The sequence below is a fragment of the Anguilla anguilla genome, chromosome 5 (genome assembly GCF_013347855.1).
Source record: "Anguilla anguilla isolate fAngAng1 chromosome 5, fAngAng1.pri, whole genome shotgun sequence".
Lineage (NCBI taxonomy): Eukaryota > Metazoa > Chordata > Actinopteri > Anguilliformes > Anguillidae > Anguilla > Anguilla anguilla.
In genome coordinates this window covers 35,334,911-35,356,456 of record NC_049205.1, presented here as the reverse complement: position 1 = coordinate 35,356,456, position 21,546 = coordinate 35,334,911, and the positions used below count along the sequence as shown (strand labels likewise).

Here is a 21,546-nt window from a genome sequence, read left to right as displayed (position 1 = left end):
TTTTATTTAACCTTTATTTACCCAGGGTAAGTTCCCTGAGCACAGATGCTCATTTGCAGCAACGCCCTGCTTCACACTCATACACATTCACACCTGGGAGCTGCCCAGTACAACCACAATCCTCTATTGTTGGCCACTGAGCAGCTCCACTGGAGGGATAGAACATTTTTTTAGCCATATAAATCAGGGGATGATTAGGTGGCACGTTTTTGCGAGAGCCAGATCTGGGATTTTAGCCAGGACTCCGGGGAACCCCCTACTCTTTGCGAAAAGTGTCGTGGGATCTTTAATGACCACAGTGAGTCAGGACCTCGGTTTAACGTCTCATCCGAAAGACAGCATCTCCTACAGCACAGTGTCCTCGTCACTGCACTGAGGCATTGGCGTTTATTTGACCAGAGGGAAGATTGCCCCCTGCTGGCCCACCAACACCACTTCCCCCAGCAACTCAGTATTCCCTGGTGGTCTCCCATCCAAGTACTAACCAAGCCCACACCTGCTTAGCTTCAGCCAGTCGGCAAGAGCAGAGTGCATGATGGCATTCCATTTAAAAGCAGAAAACAATGTGGTAAGATGGTTTTTGTTACATGGAAAATATTTTACCTGAAGGTGGAGATGACACCTGGCAAGATTTCCCAATTTTTCATCTACAAGAATTTAGCTCTTGCTGTCAGGAGCAGTCGTAAACTTGCAACTTTTTTTCTTTGAATAGCTGAGCTGAATTACCCCTCCAACATAGACATGTTTGATCTTTTTATAAAGGGCTTAAGACCAGGGATCTTTTGATAATAATATCATAGTTCTTAGCTCTGCTTCCAATAACATAATGAAATTTTTATATGCAAATTTGATCAGTTTTCAGATAAGTCCCTGTCTGCAACCGTGCCTCCTCCCTCACAGAAGCACTTAAAAATGCAGACTTTTCTTTAGCTAGTCAGTCAGAGTCAGGAGGAACCAAATTGTTCTTGGTGAGGCTTAACATCAGCCAGTAACATCTGTTATGGTGGACATTCTAGGATGGATATTTGCAGTTGCCAATGGGGGAATTCTAACTTTGCATCTGGGCCTGGTGTTGTATGGTGTTCGGTGCACTCAGGATCTGACATTTCTGTCTTACAGCTCACCTGGCATTTTTACATTTTCATCCCTGGCTTGTTGGAATATTCGGTCTTTTGGTTTTTGGACTTTGATCTTGGTTTTGAATGGGCCTGTTTTGGGTGAAAGCTGTGGTTTGGTATTTTCTTTCATTCATTTCTTATGTGACTAACCAAATGTCTGTAACATTTGCTCAGGGTAGTTGAACATCGTCTTCAGATCAGACGTGAATATTTGTTGTAACTTAATACATTTCTTAATTTTATTAACTGGTTGTGGGTTGTACATTTAATAAATTGAATTTATAATTGGTATATTTGATAACAATGAACAAATTAAATCGACAAAATTTATTTTACATGTTGGATAAGTGAGGTGTTTTAACTGTTGATACATTTGTGTTTGGTATTCAGAGTGCCAGACATCAAACGAAGGTCTCAGCGGTTAAAACTGCGGGTTTTAGAAAATTGTACATATTTCACTTAATCCTCACTTTGCCGACACCTACCAAGTTTCCTTTTGGAGCCTCCAAATGGCCTTTTTGGAAACCCGACTAGACACAGCTTAGAAAAAACTACATAGAATGCTCAGATTTGGTGGTATTGTCATCAAAGTTGAACCAGTATTTGTCCAGTGTTCTGACTGTGGTTCCCTTGTGTTTCTAAATCTACCAGAAACACCAAAAAACGTCTGTATCCATTTTTAAAAAAATGTTTTAGGTGAGAAAAAACTCTTTCTCTGACTCGTGGAAAACAAACTTACATTTCAGAAGAGACCAGGATTATGCTATTTTGTGTATGTCAGTCTTGTGTTTAAAAAAGGGGGCGATACACAAGGGGTTAACTAATCTAAATATTTATATGGCAAATAGTAGATAACAGCTACTAGGCCTGAGCTGACCATGTCAGAGTCAGATCCATAACTGGAACCCAAGCCCCAGTAGTTGTGGTCAGAGTCGAAAAAAGAAAAAGGAAATGCATGCTGCTCTGTGTCTGACACTTGTTGTTTTTGGTGTTGTTTCACTGCAAAATGGCTCATGAACATCATTATACAGATACAAGAGTTAAAAAGTGGAAACAATGAATTCACTGTTCTGTAATATTAGCAGCACTGGAGGGAGAGAGTCAAGCCCAATTAACTGAAGGATGATGCGCTGCTCCATAGCACCAACATGTAAGTACCATATTTGCTTTGCGCATTTAATTTGTATTTTGAAAAATTGATCTTTATTCTTAATTAATTAGCTAGATCATTCCTAAAGGCAAAAAGCCCCATGCATGCATGGATCATGTGGCTATGATAAATGTATCATCTCATCTTACTTTGCTCCAACTTGGATAGCTGGATGATCTATGATAAACTTGTACTCAAGTAGGCCTAGATATGATCAAACACAAAAGATTTATTAATTTCTTTTGTTCTGCTTTCTAATATTTAGCTTTAATGCGTAAATGTTGGATACATTTTATTAACTTTTCATGTATGTTTGATGATGTACTACATATTGTACTGTTTGTGTACATTCATTTTTGCAATAAAAACTGCTTTATTTCTTTGTTCTGTCTGATCTTTGAAATCTGTGGGCTAGCCTACACATCTGATCTGTGGCTAACAACTTAATGTTGGCTTAATAACATTTAGGCTACATCTAACACAGGCGAGTAAAAAAATACACAAGGTTGACATGCAAAAGAAAACAAAGCAATAAAATGGACGATCAACTGATATATACTGTATGGTTGTGAGTATGCATGCTTATTTTACAGAATTTCACTGTGCTTCCAAGAAGGCAGGCTCAACAGCAGGCTGTAAGCTGTGGCCTGCTAGCAGTGGCTAGTGAAGGTTCCATCACCACCACTAAGTTACGCTAAAGATACGATAAGCTAAGATAAGATAAAACTTTATTGTCCGTTTCCACGAAAATTTGTCTTGCATCCAAAGCTTACAGGAAATCTGAGCTCCTGGTGTATGTGAACAGGTCACTTGGTCAACACTGCTGTATTGTCTGTTTACATTTGTGTCATGCTTTCATTTTGTTGGTGAGTTCCTGTGCTGGAAGAATGGCTCCACAATATGGTCTTCCCTGTGAACCTCACTGCATCACTGTTGCAGTCTTGAGACTATAGTAGGTACGGTAGCTGTGCCCCAGGGAGAGTGTTAAAATTACACATTAAATGGTCCAGAAAAATCTTTAGTATTTTCAAATATAAGGAACATTTGAAGACCTGTGAAAATCAGGCTCAGTTATGAAGCATTTCTAGGAATAATGAATTATGTCAAACAGGCAGAAGTTTTGTTCTACATTTAGAATTTTCTAGAATAATATTTTGTAACAGATGTATGTCAACATTATTGTCTCCTATTCAGCTTAAAGGAATCCAGCTTTTTTCAGATCAATGCTGAATTCCAAACAACAAACATGATCAATTGACGTATGTGCCTATGTGCCACCCACTCCCCCCCACCCAAAAAATAAAAAAGTTAAATGGCACTCACCCCTCTCAGTACAGAATAATACATTTAAAAAGGTCAAACCTAAAGGGAAACTTTGACCATTGGTCGCAGATTTGATCTCCTTTAGATTAGTCCCTCCCCTCCCAGCCAGGGAGCTCAGCTCTATATATAAACAGTGTGCAGAGCCCATTCATCGGCTCACACACTGCCTGTGAGTGAGCATAGTGGGAGGCACGTGGTTATTCGTTTGTAAGTAATCCCCCCCCCCCCACCACACACACACCCCTTCCGAGAGAGACCGAGAGAGAGAGGGACAGTGTGTGCTGCAGCTCTGATCCCAAAGGCCATGGAAGACTGCTCTCTCTCGTATTGGATTTACATGGGGGTGATGTCCATGTTCGTCGGAGGGGCCGTGAAGAAGATCCTGGCATCCCAGGTGAGAGCGGCCCCGACGCTGGTGGCCTGGCTGGGGGCGGCGGTGCTGGTGGAGAGGCTGTGCGCGCTCTGGCCCCCCGCCGTCCTGGCTCTGGCTGTGCTCTACGCCGGGTGCTGCTTTCTCTCCGGCAGAGGGGCCCGCGGGCTCCCCCTCCCGGCCGAGGGCAGGGCCGTCTTCATCACAGGTGGGTCATTTACGGCTACGCGCTGGAGTTACACAACTTCTCCCTTTCTCTCCTCTTTCGTAACCCCGGGGGGCTGGCGCGGCTTGAGCGGACCGCTCTTCTAGGACACGTGCGGCTGATTTGGATTTATAAATGCATCAAGTTACATTTCTTCTGAGGAGGACAGTGTGAAGCTTACTCTTATTATGCAACAGATCTGCTTATTAACTGCCTTGTGTGTTGTGCTATAATGAGTTTCCATTGCAGACTTGTCATCTGCAGTCATCTTTTCATTGTGATTGATGCAGCTATACTATGCAAGCCAGTGTTAATATGTGTAGTGCAATGGCTTACAGTGGTTATACGCTTAAAATATAATGCATCAACTTCAGTAAATAAAGTGTAATGCTGCTGCATATCTTCACATGCTGTCATAGATGCACACTGTTGTTCATTGTAGGGTTTAAGCAGTTTAATTGCTCAGTATAAGCACTATTTTGCATAAGCTTGTATAGCAGTTGCATAACATACAATGTGCAGAATGATGGGCTGCTATACATACATATATAGATTTGTATGTAAATAGCCTACCCTGAAATTAAATAGATACATATACCTTGGCTTGGTTAAAGACTCAATTCTGATTGGTTGACAGCTGTACATTATATTTGTGTATAGGCAGGGTAAAGGATGTTTGGAAATATTAACATGGTGGATTAAAGTGAATGACACAGCCGGCTGGCTGCTATAGCATTTCACGATACCAGTAGCTAAGTGAACTTTTTATGCAACAGCATTCCAATTTACAGTTGAAAATCCTGTTTTATAAACATTATAACTTTTTGAAATGTCATGCTAAATATTCATTTAAAATATTAAGTGATATAGAGTGTGCCTTGCTGCTAGCTAGACGGTAGAAGATAGTAATGCAGCTTCCTACAAATAGTTAATGTGTATCACGTCTCTGTCCTCCCACCATCCCTTCCCCCAATTTGCTTAACTAAATATGTTATGAGCTGCAGTCAGAGCTGGGCGAAGAAGGGATGAACCAACAAAATACAGAAAAAATAAACACCAGTAACGACTCACAAAGAAGTGTGTGGTAAATGTGATCGTAGTAGCATTATAATTCACTACCACTATGCTGTAGGAAAACCATGCTGTTTCCAGTGACCTGTCGAAACCGCAGCAATAACAGCGTTTTCCCCAAATTTATAGCAGTAGTAATTGGATAAATCAAACATGAATCGGTTTTCAACCAGTTTTCCATCTCATATAAATTTGACATGAAGTTGAACTTTACTCATTTAGTTGTCAATCATTGTATTCTTTATCAGAAAAAACAAGTAAAACAATAACATAGAGAAACTTACAGAAATGAATCGGGAATATTATAACTGAGATGCTTTTCGTACTGTTTCACACTGAGATGCTTTTAGTACTGTTTCACAGCAAGTAAAATGGGAACATATAGTGGCATGCTAAAGGTACTTTGAGCCTTCAAACCTGTGATTTTATAGGTTTTTCAATGCAACTGCTTCTCTAAAAGCCATGAAACATATTCTCAGGGAGAACCAAAAGCCCACTCGTTTTTGAGTTTATTTTCGTAAATGCAATCATATTAGTATTACAATTCACTTCCATTATGTTATAGCCACGCTGATTCCAGTGAACTGTTGAAACAGCAACAATCGCAGCGTTTATCCAAAATTTATAGCAGTAGAAATGGGATACATCAAACAGAAATTTCAAACCTTATCCAATAACAAAATGGCTAATACTGGTACATTCACAGCAATGTTGAATAATAGGCAGTGCCCCTCTCCAAAAAGCAAAAAAATAATAGTAAACAGAACAGGCCTGAGGATTTCGGGGGCCCTAACCAATCCTGTCGACCGGGGGTGGGGGGGCAGGTGGTGGTGCCGTTTGAATCTGTCGACCAGGGGAGGTGGGGTTGCATTGTTAAGTCCATCTCACGTTACATTGTTCTGAAATATTCCGTAGTCCTTCCATTTTAAATTACTACCGCTAGTTTTGCAATAAGGCAAGAATACCGGATGGGGGCCCCCTGGTGACCATGGGGGCCCTAAGCAGCCGCTTAGTTCGCTTATGCCTTGGCCCTGATAGTAAATTAAGAAATATGGTATTCGAACAAAGATCATTTTGCTGCTAATTCGGGATGCTATCATCCCTGTTGTATTTCTCAGTTGTGTTCAAGTTCATGAGAGTTTAATGTCCAAATAATTCTTAATAATTTAGAAGCTAGGGTTTTAGTTTAAATGGCGTAAACAGACATGTAAAAATTTCTATTTGACAAGCTGCTTTTGACCACCTTTCATTTACCATCAGTAGCTAGATTGGATGCCATCTTTGGTTAGGATATAGCCACCACCAGCCGCTCAGCAGTCTGATTTTTGGCACTTCTCCAACGCTATAGACCTTGCTATCGTATTAACAAAGCTAGTTGAATTGTGAAGTGTTATCTAAACTAGCAGTGTTATTAAACTAGCTTGACTTAGATGCTCCCTGTCAATTTGAACGCTTGAGGGGCCACTGAGAGGGGGCAGGCCTTGTCAGTGAAAAGTCTGTAAGCCAATCAGGAACTGATTCCAAAACTGCCTTTCCATTTCAATCAAACTACCTTCCATTTTTCAATCTCTCTCACGCATACTACTCTTCTTTTGTATGCATACTACTATACTTTATCACACAGACAGTCATACTCTTTCACACATACTACCATTCTGTCTTGCACATACTACTATTCTCTCACACAAACTACTATTCTGTATGATGGTGTGAGTGCAATAATATAATGGTGCATGTGAGAGAGTTTGATGGTGTGTTGTGGAGAGTATAATGGTGTGTGTGTGTGTGTGAGATGCAGTATGATTTATGGCCTAAACGGCCTCTCATAGAAGTATGCCTCTTATCAGACCTCCAAAGGAAAACAGACTGTTTACTGTACTGACAGGGAGTCAGTAGGTGTGATAAAGATACAGTGCTTGGTTGCAAAACATCCTACTGGATCAGCATTATGTGAACCTTAAGTTCTCCATAATACAATGTAATCATACTTTGTATTGTTGGAAAGCTGATGTCATGGGGAACAAGTTGATGTCTTGGTGGTGGGGTGCTGACTAAAGATCTTGGTATCAATGGGTCAGCGCCCAGCCAGATACAAAGGTTAATCTGGTGTGATATGCTTACAGATCATTGATCTGTACTGTTTTTTTTCATGAATGTGTCTTGATTTAATAACTTGCTGTTTTGCTTTTATCTTTTGGGTATATAAGGGGATACATGCAATGGTTCGGGGAGACTAGTCAACACGGACTCCTATGCATATGCGTATAGCCATTCAACTCCACACACACTTTTACGCCATTGTATATTGTCATTATTAACATTCTATACAATACATTGAATTCATTTTAACCTGGCATTCCTCTTTGACTCTTACCACTGCACACCTGGCAGTTTTAAGGTCTTAACATACACAGAAAACTCAGGATGTCTGCATCCCATAGTCATTTGCCTATACACTAGTGTTGTAGTAGGATACGCAATTGTATTTATGCAGGCTACACAAGCCAGAGACACGTCAGTGTGTAAGTTATATAGCAATTCGGCTGGAGCCACACTACTGGTGGACAGCAGACTCCTTCATCTATCCATAACTGTTAGAACAGAGGAAAGGTTAAAATACTATTTTGGAATCAGATAAATGAGATAACATCCCATTTCAGTAGCACTGGATAAGACTACGAGAGTTCCTTCGCCACTCAGATCTTTTGCTCTTTGGTTTGTGAAGGGGTTTCTTACAGTTGGTGACCTCGACGCGATAAGTTCTGGTTTCTTACAGTTGGTGACCCTGATGCTGTTTGGTGTATCTGAGTACAGGTGGAATGCAGGGAAATTTGAAGGCAGAAGTGACAAGTACTTCTTCTGAGAAGTGACTGGACAGCATGAATCCCCTGGCATCGCATACATGAATCCCCATCTGCTGTCTTTCCTGCACTCCTGTGGGTTTTGGTGATTTTTGGTGGCCTCGTTAAATGTCAAGGCGACATATTGCTGGGCATTTTCGTCCACAGTGACCTGAAATGACTCATAGATGACAGTTTCTTCTTGTATCCAAAGAGGATGTATATGAAAACACACTTTATTCATTAACCCCTCTGGTGTGGTCAGGTCCACTGCTTTGGAAGACCTGATGGTTTGCAGGTCATTTTTGCAAATTGCTTCATGAGATTTAGCCATATCTTGGCCAGTTCTTCGCATGGTTGTCATTGCTCCAATGAAGACATTGTTTGATGTTGTGAATTCGTTGTCTCTCAAAAGACACTAGCTGTGGCTCAGAGGTGGTTCGTTGTAATGACTGAGACCGGTCCGGAGACTGATGAAGCCATGTGAATACATTTCTCCTTTTGCACTTCTGAGGGTAATGCAAAAGTCTTGGTGCATCATTTAGTCTTGCTTTCGTGATGACCTTACAATAAACATATGGGGACTTTGCATCAACCCATCAAGCAGCCCAACTACCCACTGTGTAGAGTACTCTTGTCATAGGATTTTTCAAAGTCATCCATGGCTTCTGTTACCACTGTAACCTGGTGAAGAGCTGCTTCAAAACTATTATTCTAGTGTCTTTCCTCCAAACAAATCAGATCAATTTATTTATTTATTTTAACATTTGTTTAGCTTAAAGTTACTGTAAAAAGTACACACAGTCTTATTAACCTATATGGGCTTAACTTTCCCATTATTGCCAACATGCTGAAAGAGCTCCAGCAAAGCTGTCCATTGTGAATTCTATGCTTTTAACTATACATGCATCCACCATATTAATAACAAAATCAGATTGAGAAAGGTGCTCTCAGCTTTGGGCCTAACCTGGGGCTGAACTCCTGGAGGCTGTCTAGTGGCATGGAAACCAGAATCCCCTTTTAGAAATTCATTTGATTTAAGATTTAAATTATCCCACTGGGCCTCCAACCTCCCCCCCCCCCCCCCCCCCACCTTAGTACAAACAGAGATTACAAACAGTAATAAGCTTCTGTCCCTAGGCACACGGCATCCAACACAGAAGAAAAAGGGTTTTCAGCCAACAGCTTCGTTTTTGCTTATTTTAATTGTCTCATCTTTGCCTGGAATGACAAAACACTCATTTTGAGTCTTCAATAAAGCTGGACACTTTAAAGATGTCAGCTGAATAGTACTGGAAGCTTAAGTGTTGTCCCTTGAGAATGAGAGCAAGGGGACTCAAATAGTTGTAATACATTCTGAGTGACTTTTAATGGAGAGATTTTGTTAAATGGCTTCATCTAAAGCTGTGTTAAATGACTCTATAAGTGGAAATTTTTTTTATGGGGGGGGGGGGGGAGTCTTAAACCTCTTACACAGACTGAATTCTTTTGAGGATGAAGGGTATAGTCATTAAACTGGCTGAATTTGCAACTTTGTGTTGTTGACTGTGTCTCTGTGTCTGCACCATTCAAGAGGAGACTAATGTAAGGCAGTTTACAGAAGTGTGCTCCTTATCAAAAGAAAACAGACTGTTTATTGTAGTGATAGAGGGTTAGCAAATTGTTTGAAAATCATGTTCACAAAAAAAGATTTTTTACTATTTTACACTGTAGATGAACTTTTACTATTGTACTTATTTGGCTAAACTTTGTCTGACCCACAAGCAAACAGTATATTAATGAGGGAAGGATATGTCTGGATAGGTTTCTGAGATTTAGTATTTCATTTGCCTAAATATTTTATCTGCATTTATGTTTGTATGCTGGAAATATGTTTTTCTTCAGATATAATTTATTTTGTAGGCCCCTACTGTGTTTTTTATGAGTAACTAATTGTAGTAATGCATGTAAATACAGGCTATGAGAGTGACATGCGTACACATAAATACATGTAATCACACATACATTTTAGCTCAAATAAACATATAGGCATGGATTCAGTAATCCCTACAGCCATGAATGACAAATAAATGGCAGTGTTTGTCATACAGTATGTTTAAATGTAAGTGTTTTAATGGAGTATTGTATACACAACAGACCTACTGTTCTAAGTGTTTGTATGTCAGTAGAGGATCTATAGGGATAGTTAACATTAATTTAGAAACATGGCGTTTTCAGGTTACCTGCAGTAGTCTATTTAAAAAGTAGTTACCACAACAGCCAAAACACATTAACAGACAATCTGACCCTTCTCACTTTAAGTAAACCAGTAAACCTGCCGTCATGAAATTTATAGTCTATGGCTTCCCCTTCGTGACTTTTCCTAAACAAATATATTGAACATTGGGATATAATTTTAATATCAATGTTACGTAAGGAAATAAAGTTGTACACTTACTTGAATGGCTACGAATGGTTAAATTGACCCTCATTTATCCTGCCTGTGTGCTTTTGATGATTTAGATCACTGCTTGTATAACATTGTTGCTGCAGCCCCACAGAACAAGTCCCTAGATGGGCAAAGTAGTCCGAGGGTTTTTGGCCTACCTTGTAGTCATGTAGCTGTCTCAGTCACTAATAGGATTTGGTACCAAAACCCGATAGCAGACACCAGTTCCCATATGACTAGTAATGTTACCTACCGAACTGAATTACAATGCAGATTTCAATGCCTAATGTTTGCCATCTGTAGGCTACTAAAGTTATGACTTTCTCGGTTGACTCGTTAGTAAGCTAGCTAATGTTAAACTCAGTCAAAATGGCAAAAGCAAAACTGTATAAAGTGTGGCTGTATTTTATCCTTCAAACAATGGGACATGCATTTACAATAAAAAATACATTCTTTAATGTTTTCGTTTGCTTGTTATTTTAAAGAAGGTAGCTATATTACCAGTTCAGATTTGATGTTTTAACTGGGGTATCGTCAAAATGTGAGCAATACCCATCCCTGGTCATGAAATGATACTATGTAGGGTTTGCATGTGAAATAATAGAGAATGATTTTCATAAATATAAATTTCCTACAAAGATTTCCCACAAGGATTATACAGCTGTAAAAGCAATAGTTTCATTTTTTTACTAGTTAGCAAGCAATTTAGCTTCCACACAAACCAAAGATGGTGACAGCAACGTTTTTTTATAAACGTGTGCACTTCCTTACAATGCCATTTTGCATGTGTATTCGATGTTGTTATTGGCTGATGTAGTTAAATGTCTACTAGGGAGAATTATTGATTGTGGTGCTGTAGCAATTGTGGTTATGTAATCAGCAGGAAAAATGAGAAAGAAAAAACACAAAATCACCCAAGTTTGGGGCTTTATTGTGTGGACGTGTGAAGTTGTTTGCAAATTTTGTCTGTTTACATGAGGTCAGAAGGTACAGTTGAGTTGAAGTTGATGTCCTTAAGGGCTGAGAGCCTGTGGTATTGTGGTTATTTTTGTAGGAAACCCTGAAAAGTGCCAAACTCTCTGTGCTATATAAGACATAAGGCGTAACTTTGAGGGATTGCATTCTGCCATCCCAAAATGGTATATATAGGTGTCAATCCAGGATTCATTCATTTCTCAATAATGTGACTTTTCTGGTCAATCGGGATCAATTTATCTGCCTGCACCAGACACATACTCATTCCTGTGGTGTTAAGTAAAGCAAACATTTAGGCTACCTGGTGGATTTCACCATCCATAGACCTGATTTCTGAGGACATGCATACTAATTTCCCTCTCCTGAAGTGGGGGAAGATATTTTAGCAACTATGATTGCAATGACTGCACCTTCGGAATCAGGGCAGAAAATATGGCATAAAATAGTTTTCTTAATTTATTTTTTTATTTTTTATATTCCTCTGTAACATTAAAAACCAGTTCAATTACTATATGTATTCTCTCTTAGCAGATACATTGTTGATGTCCCATGGATAACAGATGTTTGGAAGGGTTATATGTTGCCAGATTGAGCAGAGGATATATTACGCAACCACACTGTCTTGTAAAATTACAACCTTATGGGGAATTTTATGAATCTGGCTCCCTGTCATTCTTATTAATAACAAATGTAAAGATACTTATTAATGTTAGACTAATAATCAAAACTGTGTATTTTCCATTTTTTATATCTGAGTTATTAATAACGAAACATTATTTGTCTGTTGGTTATGACTGATTAAAATAGATTAAACTGATTGCCTTCTCCAATAGATTTTATTGTTCCCATGGTGCAGTTGGCACATAGCTACTCTTCATTAAGGTACATTACAGTCAAGATTGAATACAAACAGATTATCTTTGAATTTGTTAATACTTCAGTTAGGAAATACGTGCTTGCACTAAATCTTGTCAGGAGATATTAAACAGTCTTCTGTTCTGTTTCCTTGCCAAGGCTACCCGAGGAGACTGGCATTTACTTGTTGACAAAATGTGATCAGATAAGCGTGTTCCCCAGACTAAGCACAGCGTTCCCAAATGGAATCCACTGCTAAATATTTCAAAGCAACAGGCATTTTCTTTTAACAAAAAAGTTATTTGAGAGCATGCACATAGACAGAGACTGGTCATAACCCTGCTGTTGACGTAACTAACCTCCTTTAGGACAGACAGAGCAGTGTTTTGCACCACAATCTTATACCAGATATTAGCCATTCACTGATGTATGATAAAAGCAGAAGTGCAAAACATTCTTTTCAGCTTAATGTGAAGTTACAATCAATGGAATTGCAGTGTTTTGGTGCAGACTCAGGTTTATTCAAGCATGGTGTTCAATGACTGCCAAACTGAGAAAAGAGCAAAAGTTGTTCCACTTCTGAAAGTTATACTCTATAAAATTGTAAATATTAAGCTTGTATCTTAAAATTTCACCTATAAGGCTTGTAAGATGAAAGTCATGTTGTCCTTAAGACCTGGTGTTTGCTCTGTTTGTTCTTTTTGCTGTTTTTTTGCCTTGCTATTCTGTAAAGCATCTTTGTACCAGTTCTCTGCAAAAAGCACTATACAAATAAAATTGAATCGAATTGAATCGAAGACCTTCCAAACAGTGAATGTTTAGTATGACAAACAGCTTTGTGAATGTTTAGTATGGGGACTGAAAATGACATTGCCTTGTACTATTGCCAGATCTTTGGTGTCAGATTAGCAAAGCCGATATTCTCTCAAGTGTAAAACTCAATGCCTCAGTGAGTAAACATTTTTTTTCTCCCACTATACTTTTGTTGTCTCAGAGTAAATGCAGCCCTCACAAAGCTTAATTTTGCTCCTGATTTATGTTTTTGCATTTAATCTACTTTAAAGAGACAATTCTCAGAAGTCGAAATACTGGGAATTGCGTCAATGCACCATGCCAGATTTTAATGCATAGCTAATTAGTGAAACATTCCAGTTGGTTTTTTGGAATGTCTGGTTTTGAAATTATTTATACAGGTCCGATTTGTTGTCCCAACCAGACAATGTAATGAAACTCACTGGCAGTTTTTAATGAATTTAGCATGTCAGCGGCACTCTGGTTTGATAGAACAGCCACCCAGTCCAGCATTGGTTTTGACAAATTCTAAATCTGGCAACCCTAGCTTTCAGGTTCTTTTCACTGACCATTTAAACTAGCATGTGCTTGCTAGTTTAGGTGACTGCAGAGAATAGCAAACAATTTAAATTATGTTTCTTAAAATTAGAAAACGATTTTTAAAGAAACTAAGGCATACTAATGTCATGGCCTTATGATTATTTTAAATGCTATGTTTGCATGGCTATCTGGACAATCCAACTGGCTGCTGATTTTCAAATTTTTGTCTTCACCTGTTACACTGTCACTACCAAAGATATGCACAACTACAGTACATTTGTTGCTGTACAATTGCGTCTGCCTTGTGGTGCAACTCAACTCAGGTAACCTCAGGTCATCTAATGTTTTCCCATGCAGATGCTTTGAATAGTTGTTACATAAAAGCGGTCAAAGTCAAACTAAGGTGGTCCCTAAGAACACCGGTTTCTCATGACCTATTGCAGTAACAGTTTAATAGTTCCAGGAAGCTAGGTACATGCTGGAGTGCTTAACAGCACTTGCCCTCCCCAGCGTAACGCTGGTATCAGTCTATGAGCCTCCTCTCATTTTTGTGACCCATGAAAGCCCTTTGCTCCCTCAAAGGCATGCAGTGGATTCGGGATGGGGGAGCATGTGGTTTTCTCCTCTGGCACCCTACAGAAACAGCTGCATTGGGCCCTCCCTGCTCGTACGCTCAGTAAAGCGGCTTCAGACCAGCTGTGTGGTAACGCAGACCCAAATCTCCATCACCATCCAAGTTCAGAAACCCAATCTCCCCAACACACAGTGAGCAGGAGACAGGGTAGGGGTCAGGGACTGAGAATGGGTGGGGGTGGGGAGGAGGGTGTAAACGAGGACATTTTAATGCTTCTGTCAATGTGACAATGATTGACAAGCAAGATGGAACAGAAATGAATTTATCAGGCCTGCACTGGATCAAAGCCTCGAAGGACATAGTTACCATTTGGCATTGGGCTTAGAAACTCATAACTAGTTCATTGTGAGTTTCCACCTGGGACATTGGCCAAGGAAAACACAATCTGTAGGGCCTGAATGCATGATTTAAAGATTATGTGTTTTTCTACTTGAAAAGGTAAATAGGCAAGGAACAGTCATGTGGCATTTTAAGCTGTAATAAAGTAATCTAGTAAGCAGGAGGCGTTTGCTGAGTTTGTGTGGTGAACTGTTATATATTTCAGTTAGTACAGCACCAAAACGCTGCTTGAGTATTGCAGGAATAAAAACAACATAAGAGATTGAGTTACTGCTCACACCCCTGTCTGCTCACCCATTCCCTGAATCCCTTAATCTTTCACACCTCCCACCGGCCTCTGAGTGCCGCTTACACAGAATTATAAACATGTATCTTGGGGATTGAAACCTATATATATCCCATCTGTAAGTTTGCATCCCTCTGCACTGTGAAATTTTGCTTTTTAAACTTGGAAGATGTCCACCGATCTGCATACAGAAACACTGGTGTGTAGGGAACACCTGCATGGTGTGTAGGGAAAATAAAGACACTTGATTCACAGCGCAAACACGCTTGGCATTTAGCAGACTTTTATTTCGGTTTATATGGGTGTCTGATTTGTGTTTGCATGTGTCTCCCCTCTTACTTGTTATATCCCCTTGGAAAACTGCCTCAGAGTTCCTGGCAAGTTTAAGAATCCTGCAGAGAACAGAATGCACTGTTACAGAATTCCACAGAGAGGAGAGCCTAGAGGCTAGAGTGTGAGTGTCCTCAAAATACCTTGTCCCTTAAATTAAGTTTGGCGGAAATGCTTTTGTTAAAGTGTAGTCATGATAACAATGTCGCATTCTAAACATATACATTGCTCACAGGATCCAGGCAAAAGGTTGAACGAAGAAAAGGGTGTGGTAGGGGGCATATGTGTTGTGCATAATGCTTAGACATCCCTCAGCACTGTACTGTAAAACATACTGTGTATTTAGATTTAACCCTTTATTTATTGTTGCTGTGCTTATGTCAGTTTAACTTTTAGTATCAAGATTGTGTATGACAAATTAACTCATTCTACCGTCGGTGTTTTTTTTTTTTTTTTATCACAGGATGTGTGATAAGAGAAGTTACTTTGCTGATAACTGAGGACAACATTTGAGATTACAGTAATTGTAGTCTTACGCTTTTGTTTAATCTTGAGTGCATTTTATCTGGTTTTAAATGTCCATTGCAGAGCAACTTTGTGTGTGTAAAAGACATTGACCCTTACACAGATACAACTTACAATTACAACACACACTTCGATTCAGGAAATGGGAATTTTATTACAATCATATTTTACAATATAAATTCTGAAGTATGCTTTTATTTTTCCGCAGGGGTTGACAGTTGATAATGTTGTGCTGCTGTTGTGGTTATTGAGTTACATGATACAATCTGAGTATTTCTTTTGATCAATGTTTACAGAAACAGAAAGTACAGAAAACAAGACCTCAGATATAGTACGCAAGTTTTGGAGAGTCAAGTACCTTCATTAGCCTGTCTGAGTGGGCTGGAAAGGTAATGGAGAGCATTCATTGAAAGCAGCTTGGTATGTAATGGGGCGTCCCTGGCTTAAATTCCAGGAATGCAAACTGTAAATAGTTATCGTTCATTGTACACTGTATGTTACAGATTACAGATTGTTTTACAGCTTGTTTTATAAATGTATTATACATGTCAGATTATAAATCACTGCAATTCATTTTCAGTTATAAAATTTGTATTTACTGCACATACTGTATGCTGAACTTAATTTTTAAAACTACTGTTTACAACTAAAACCTTGAACTATCTTCAAATGCAAGGTAATCTCTTGCAGGCTGTGACTTGGGGCTTCACATTGATGGTCTTTCTTTCAGGCTGTGACTCGGGGCTGCACAGTGATGGTCTGTCTTGCAGGCTGTGACTCGGGGCTGCACATTGATGGTCTTTCTTTCAGGCTGTGACTCGGGGCTGCACAGTGATGGTCTGTCTTGCAGGCTGTGACTCGGAGCTGCACAGTGATGGTCTGTCTTGCAGGCTGTGACTCGGGGCTGCACAGTGATGGTCTGTCTTGCAGGCTGTGACTCGGGGCTGCACAGTGATGGTCTGTCTTGCAGGCTGTGACTCGGGGCTTCACAGTGATGGTCTGTCTTGCAGGCTGTGACTCGGGGCTGCACAGTGATGGTCTGTCTTGCAGGCTGTGACTTGGGGCTTCACAGTGATAGTCTCTCTTGTGGACCGTAACTCAGGGCTTCACAGCAATGGTCTTGTTGCTGGCTGTGGGGCTCTGGGGTTGACAGCGATGGCCTCTCTTGCAGGCTGTGACTCTGGGTTTGGGAAAGCCTCGGCGCAGCAGCTTGACGCGCTGGGCTTCGAGGTGTTCGCCAGCGTGCTGGACCTGAGCGGGCCAGGAGCCGGGGAACTGCGGCGGGTCTGCTCCTCCAGGCTCACACTCTTACAGATGGACATGACAAAACCTCAGGAGGTCCAGCAGGCCCTGCTCACCACCAAGGCTAAACTGGGCCTACGAGGTGAGAGAAAACTCTGCTGAAGTACAGAAGCCATTTGTTTAGGTTGCCAAAACATCGACTGAGAAAAGGCTCTGGAGACTCCTGTCTAATTTTCTCCTCATTAATAAGCGTACATGTGGACAACAAGTTCTTAAATCCACAGTGACTCACTGTGGATCTCACTCTATAATGAAGCAATCCTGTCAGACTGTTTAGTAGGCCAGTTCCATTGATGCAGCAATTGTTAATAAAACTGTAGTGTACTCTGGGATGGATCAAATGTTTATTCGACCCCTTTAATGGATTGTCTACTTTTTATCTTGAGGCACAGTGCCTTCAAAAGGAAGCAGAGATAGAAGACTTATAAGGACAATAAGTGAATCATTTACCCATTAGCATGTTGCCTAAGAAAGTATTTCACTGGAGTTGTATTGCTTTATGGGAGTCATGTAAGGTCAGATCATCATGTGGTCAGATGCTATATGAAAGCTTGAGGAAAGAGCATGGGTAGAGTGGATGCAAACCCATCCTGGGATTCATCACTCACTCGCTCATTCTTTCACTGTTGGCTGTGAGCTGCTTGACTGTTAATCAACGAACTGGTTATTTGCTTTTTCATCATGAACACCCCTGTCTGCACCAGGCACGTGTGTTTTAATCCCGATCGATCTGAAATTACAGATAAGGCAATATTACACCTCCTGCATTTTATCTCAAGCATTTAATGTGTCCAGCAGTCTCTCATTAATGCCAGAATGTCTGCAAAACGGCTGCAGAACGACGAGAGCTATGTTGTTCTTCTGCAGCCACATCCTACGCCATTAAAAAGGACTGTTCATGTTACTGCGACTGAAATGGGAGTTAGATCAAAGTGGTCTGGATTCAGTTAATTTTCTTTTTTGTCTTCAGAAGCAAAAGCGAAACAATGTTTTTACAGACGAGGAATGTAATGCCTGCTTTCATTTGATGGCAAAGTTTAACACTATAAAACATAATATACACATATATATGATATGAACCACAACATGCCATGCATATACAAGAATAAATGGCCTAGCAGGATTAAACACCCTGAAGTGCCATATATTTTTGTATATATATACACAGGCATGGCGGTATTTTAAAAAACAGTAAAAAAAAAAAAAAAAAAAAAAACTTTGAATCAAGTACAAAACTAAAACCCACCACAGTTCCATTGGTAATGGTAGATTGCACAACAGTTCCGATTCTACAGAGTTGTCTATCAGCTATCAAAAACATTATCAAAGAGGAGATATTTAACAAAGAAAACAAAGCCCACATTAACTATTGGTCAAATGTTATATTATGAAATTCTGCTACTATCTACTGTAGCTAGCTGCAAGGCAGACACTATATCACTATTCATTTTTTATTCATATTTTGCATAAGATTTCTAAAAACATTATCAATGTTATAAAACAGGATTTTCAGTTGCAATTTGGCATACCACTCACTGCATGAAAAGTGCATTTGGGTTCCAGCATCATGATGGGCTATTGCAGCTGGTCAGCTGTGTCATTTACCCTAATCCACATAACGCTATGCTAATATTTCCAAACTTAATAAATACTGCGCCCTTGGCCACAAAAATGCTTTCATCATCAACTGTTGAGGTCTTCTTTAGCCATTTTTACGATTACTGAGCTCACCAGGGCCCTCTTTTTTTCTTAAAGATGTTCCAAACCGTTCATTTTGTTAAGCCTAAGGTTTGGCCTATGTCTCTGACTTTTTTTTTTTCTTCTTATTTCTCAGCCTCATAATGGCTTCCTTAACTTTCATTGGCACAACTCTGGTCCTCATGTGGACAAATGCCAATAACAGACTCCAAAGGCAATCAAAAGCATAAAATCAAGACTAGGGACTGAAAGCTGTCCTATACCTGCATTAAGGAAGCAATTGAACACATTACAAACGTTATGGTGCACTGAAATGGGAGGACTATGTATAGTCTACACGGTGAAACCAAAATGTATTTTTTTTTAAATCCTTTAATAAAAGCTGATTATCTGCATTTTAACCACATGTAATTCTAGAATTGTTTAGTACAGTGCCATATCAAGAAAAAAAATGCCTTTGTTCCAACCATAATGGAGCTCACTACTGTATATATTTGAACCTGGGAAATGTGAGCAAACAGACGTCATGCTTGCAGTGTGAGTGTCCCAGGAGGGACAAAGGGATCTAGGGTTCACAGCAGGGACATAAATACTTCCTGCCCAGAGAGGTTACCACACACAAAGGAGTATCAGGGACAGGATGTGACTGGGAGTATGCCAGTCTTATTTCTAAAGCTTTTTTTTCTTTTTGGCTTTATGAGGAATTTTGTAGTCCTGATTAAATTAGTTAATTTCCTGGATTTATTGGCTTTTCAAAGACAAAGAAAAGGCATGTTTTACTAAAACAAGTTCAGCAAAATTTTGTCATATTTGGCAAAACACAGGAAGATCTTGTTTCAGAACTGCGTGCGTAATTGGACAGAAAGCAGGAGCTTAAAAGCCACTGACTACGGATGCAGGAATCATTATTTTTTTGGCTGATTCTGGTTGCCGATTTTTAAATATCAAATCAGCCAATTCCAATAGCCAAATTTTAAAGTTTTTTTTTATCTTTTTTTTTTTTTTTACATTTTTAAATTTATTTTTAGATAAACAGGTAACAAATAAAACATAATTTTTTGTATTGGTTACCAATACATTCAGATATATTTTTGTGATATATAATATTTACTATTAAGAGCATTATTGTTATATTGTTGTCATAGCCGTGGGGCGACATAGCTCAGGAGGTAAGACCGATTGTCTGGCAGTCGGAGGGTTGCCGGGTCAAACCCCGCCCTGGGCGTGTCGAAGTGTCCTTGAGCAAGACACCTAGCCCCTAACTGCTCTGGCGAATGAGAGGCATCAATTGTAAAGCGCTTTGGATAAAAGTGCTATATAAATGCAGTCCATTTACCATTTACCATTACCATTTACCATAGCCAGACAGTGCAGGAGCTCTGATTCTATGTGGCTGAATCTGTTTTCAACTGCTTCCAGCAGAATGCTTTTTGAAGGCTTCACATCTTAAGAGATCGACGAAATGACATCTGCCACATTCGCTGCAGAAGAGTCGATTTCTCTAAGCTCCTCAAAAGGTGCAAGTAGAGTCAACGTGTTTTACCTTTAACGTAGATGACCTTTATGAGATAAAGTTGAAAATCAAAATCCTGAACATGCTACACTAGCTAATTCATCAGTCTATTGCGAGGATGTTGTCAAACCTCTTCACGTTGATGGCGACTATATTTATTTGAACCGAAATACACAGACGAAGAGCTAAATTTGTGTGCGCACAGAATAGTGTAGCTTACGGTCAATTTTGCAAGTTAGGGTTAGGAATTATTTTTCATTTCAACAAATAAATTTCAAATTTCATATTCATTTTCACCTCCCAATAACAGGTTTAAATAAATAAAAAAAAGCCAAAACTTGACAATGAAACAGTTACATAAAATACTATTAGGACTGATATGATTGGTGAAAAATATTATGAAAATAAGACCCTGGTTGAAAAAGTAGACCTTTAATGCCTGCTTCACACAGTTTGTATTGTTTCCAGATGGCTAACATTTTCTAGAAAGATGCAGTATAGCAGCAGCAATCCAATGCAGCTTGCGAATGAACTCACATTTCTTACATCATAAAATCGGAATACAGATTGGCCAAATTGAAAATAAACCTGCCAGTCACTGATTGCATGTTATGGTTCAGTTTGTATCCAGAACAGCCTTTAATGTACATTAGCACACCCTGAAGCCAAAACCACAATTTATATGCATGAGGTAAGAATGGCTATGTGTCAGGTTATCAGAGGGCCACACACGTCTTCATTTTGTGCACCTGTCCTTACTGGCTCCAAGTTTATAGGTACATTACATAGCCAAAGGTATATGGACACCCAAACATCACATCCATAGGTTGTTGAACATCGCAATCCAAGCTCATGGGCATTAATATGGAGTTGGTCCCTCCTATGCTGTTATAACATCCTCCACTCTTCTGGGAAGGCGTTCCACTTGATTGTGGAACATGCTGCTTCCGTTCAACCGCAAGAGCATCAGTGAGGTTGGGTACTGATGTTGTTGCCGTTCCAATTCATCCCAAAGTTGTTCGATGAGGTTGCACTCAAGGCTCTGAGCAGGTCAGTCAAGGTCTTCCACATCAAACTTGGAAAACCATTTATGGATCTCGCTTTGTGCACCGGGGGATTGTCATCCTGAAACCGGTTCTCTCCCGAACTGCCACAAAGTTGGAATCACAAAATTCTCCAGAATATCATTGCATCCTGTTAGTATTAACATTTTCCTTCACTGGAACTAAGAGGCCTGGCCCAAACCATGAAA

The 21,546-nt window shown here is 39.7% G+C and overlaps 1 protein-coding gene across 1 annotated transcript in view; it reads left to right on the top strand.

The window, feature by feature from the left end:
• Nucleotides 1-3,756: 3,756 nt before the first annotated feature.
• Nucleotides 3,757-21,546, top strand: part of LOC118227915 (corticosteroid 11-beta-dehydrogenase isozyme 2-like) — a 32,177-nt gene continuing 14,387 nt past the window's right edge. Inside the window, exons 1-2 of the mRNA XM_035418974.1 lie at nt 3,757-4,169; nt 16,953-17,165. Of these exons, the coding sequence (XP_035274865.1) occupies nt 3,896-4,169; nt 16,953-17,165 (487 nt within the window). The 5' untranslated portion in view covers nt 3,757-3,895. The remainder of the gene's footprint in view (nt 4,170-16,952; nt 17,166-21,546) is intronic.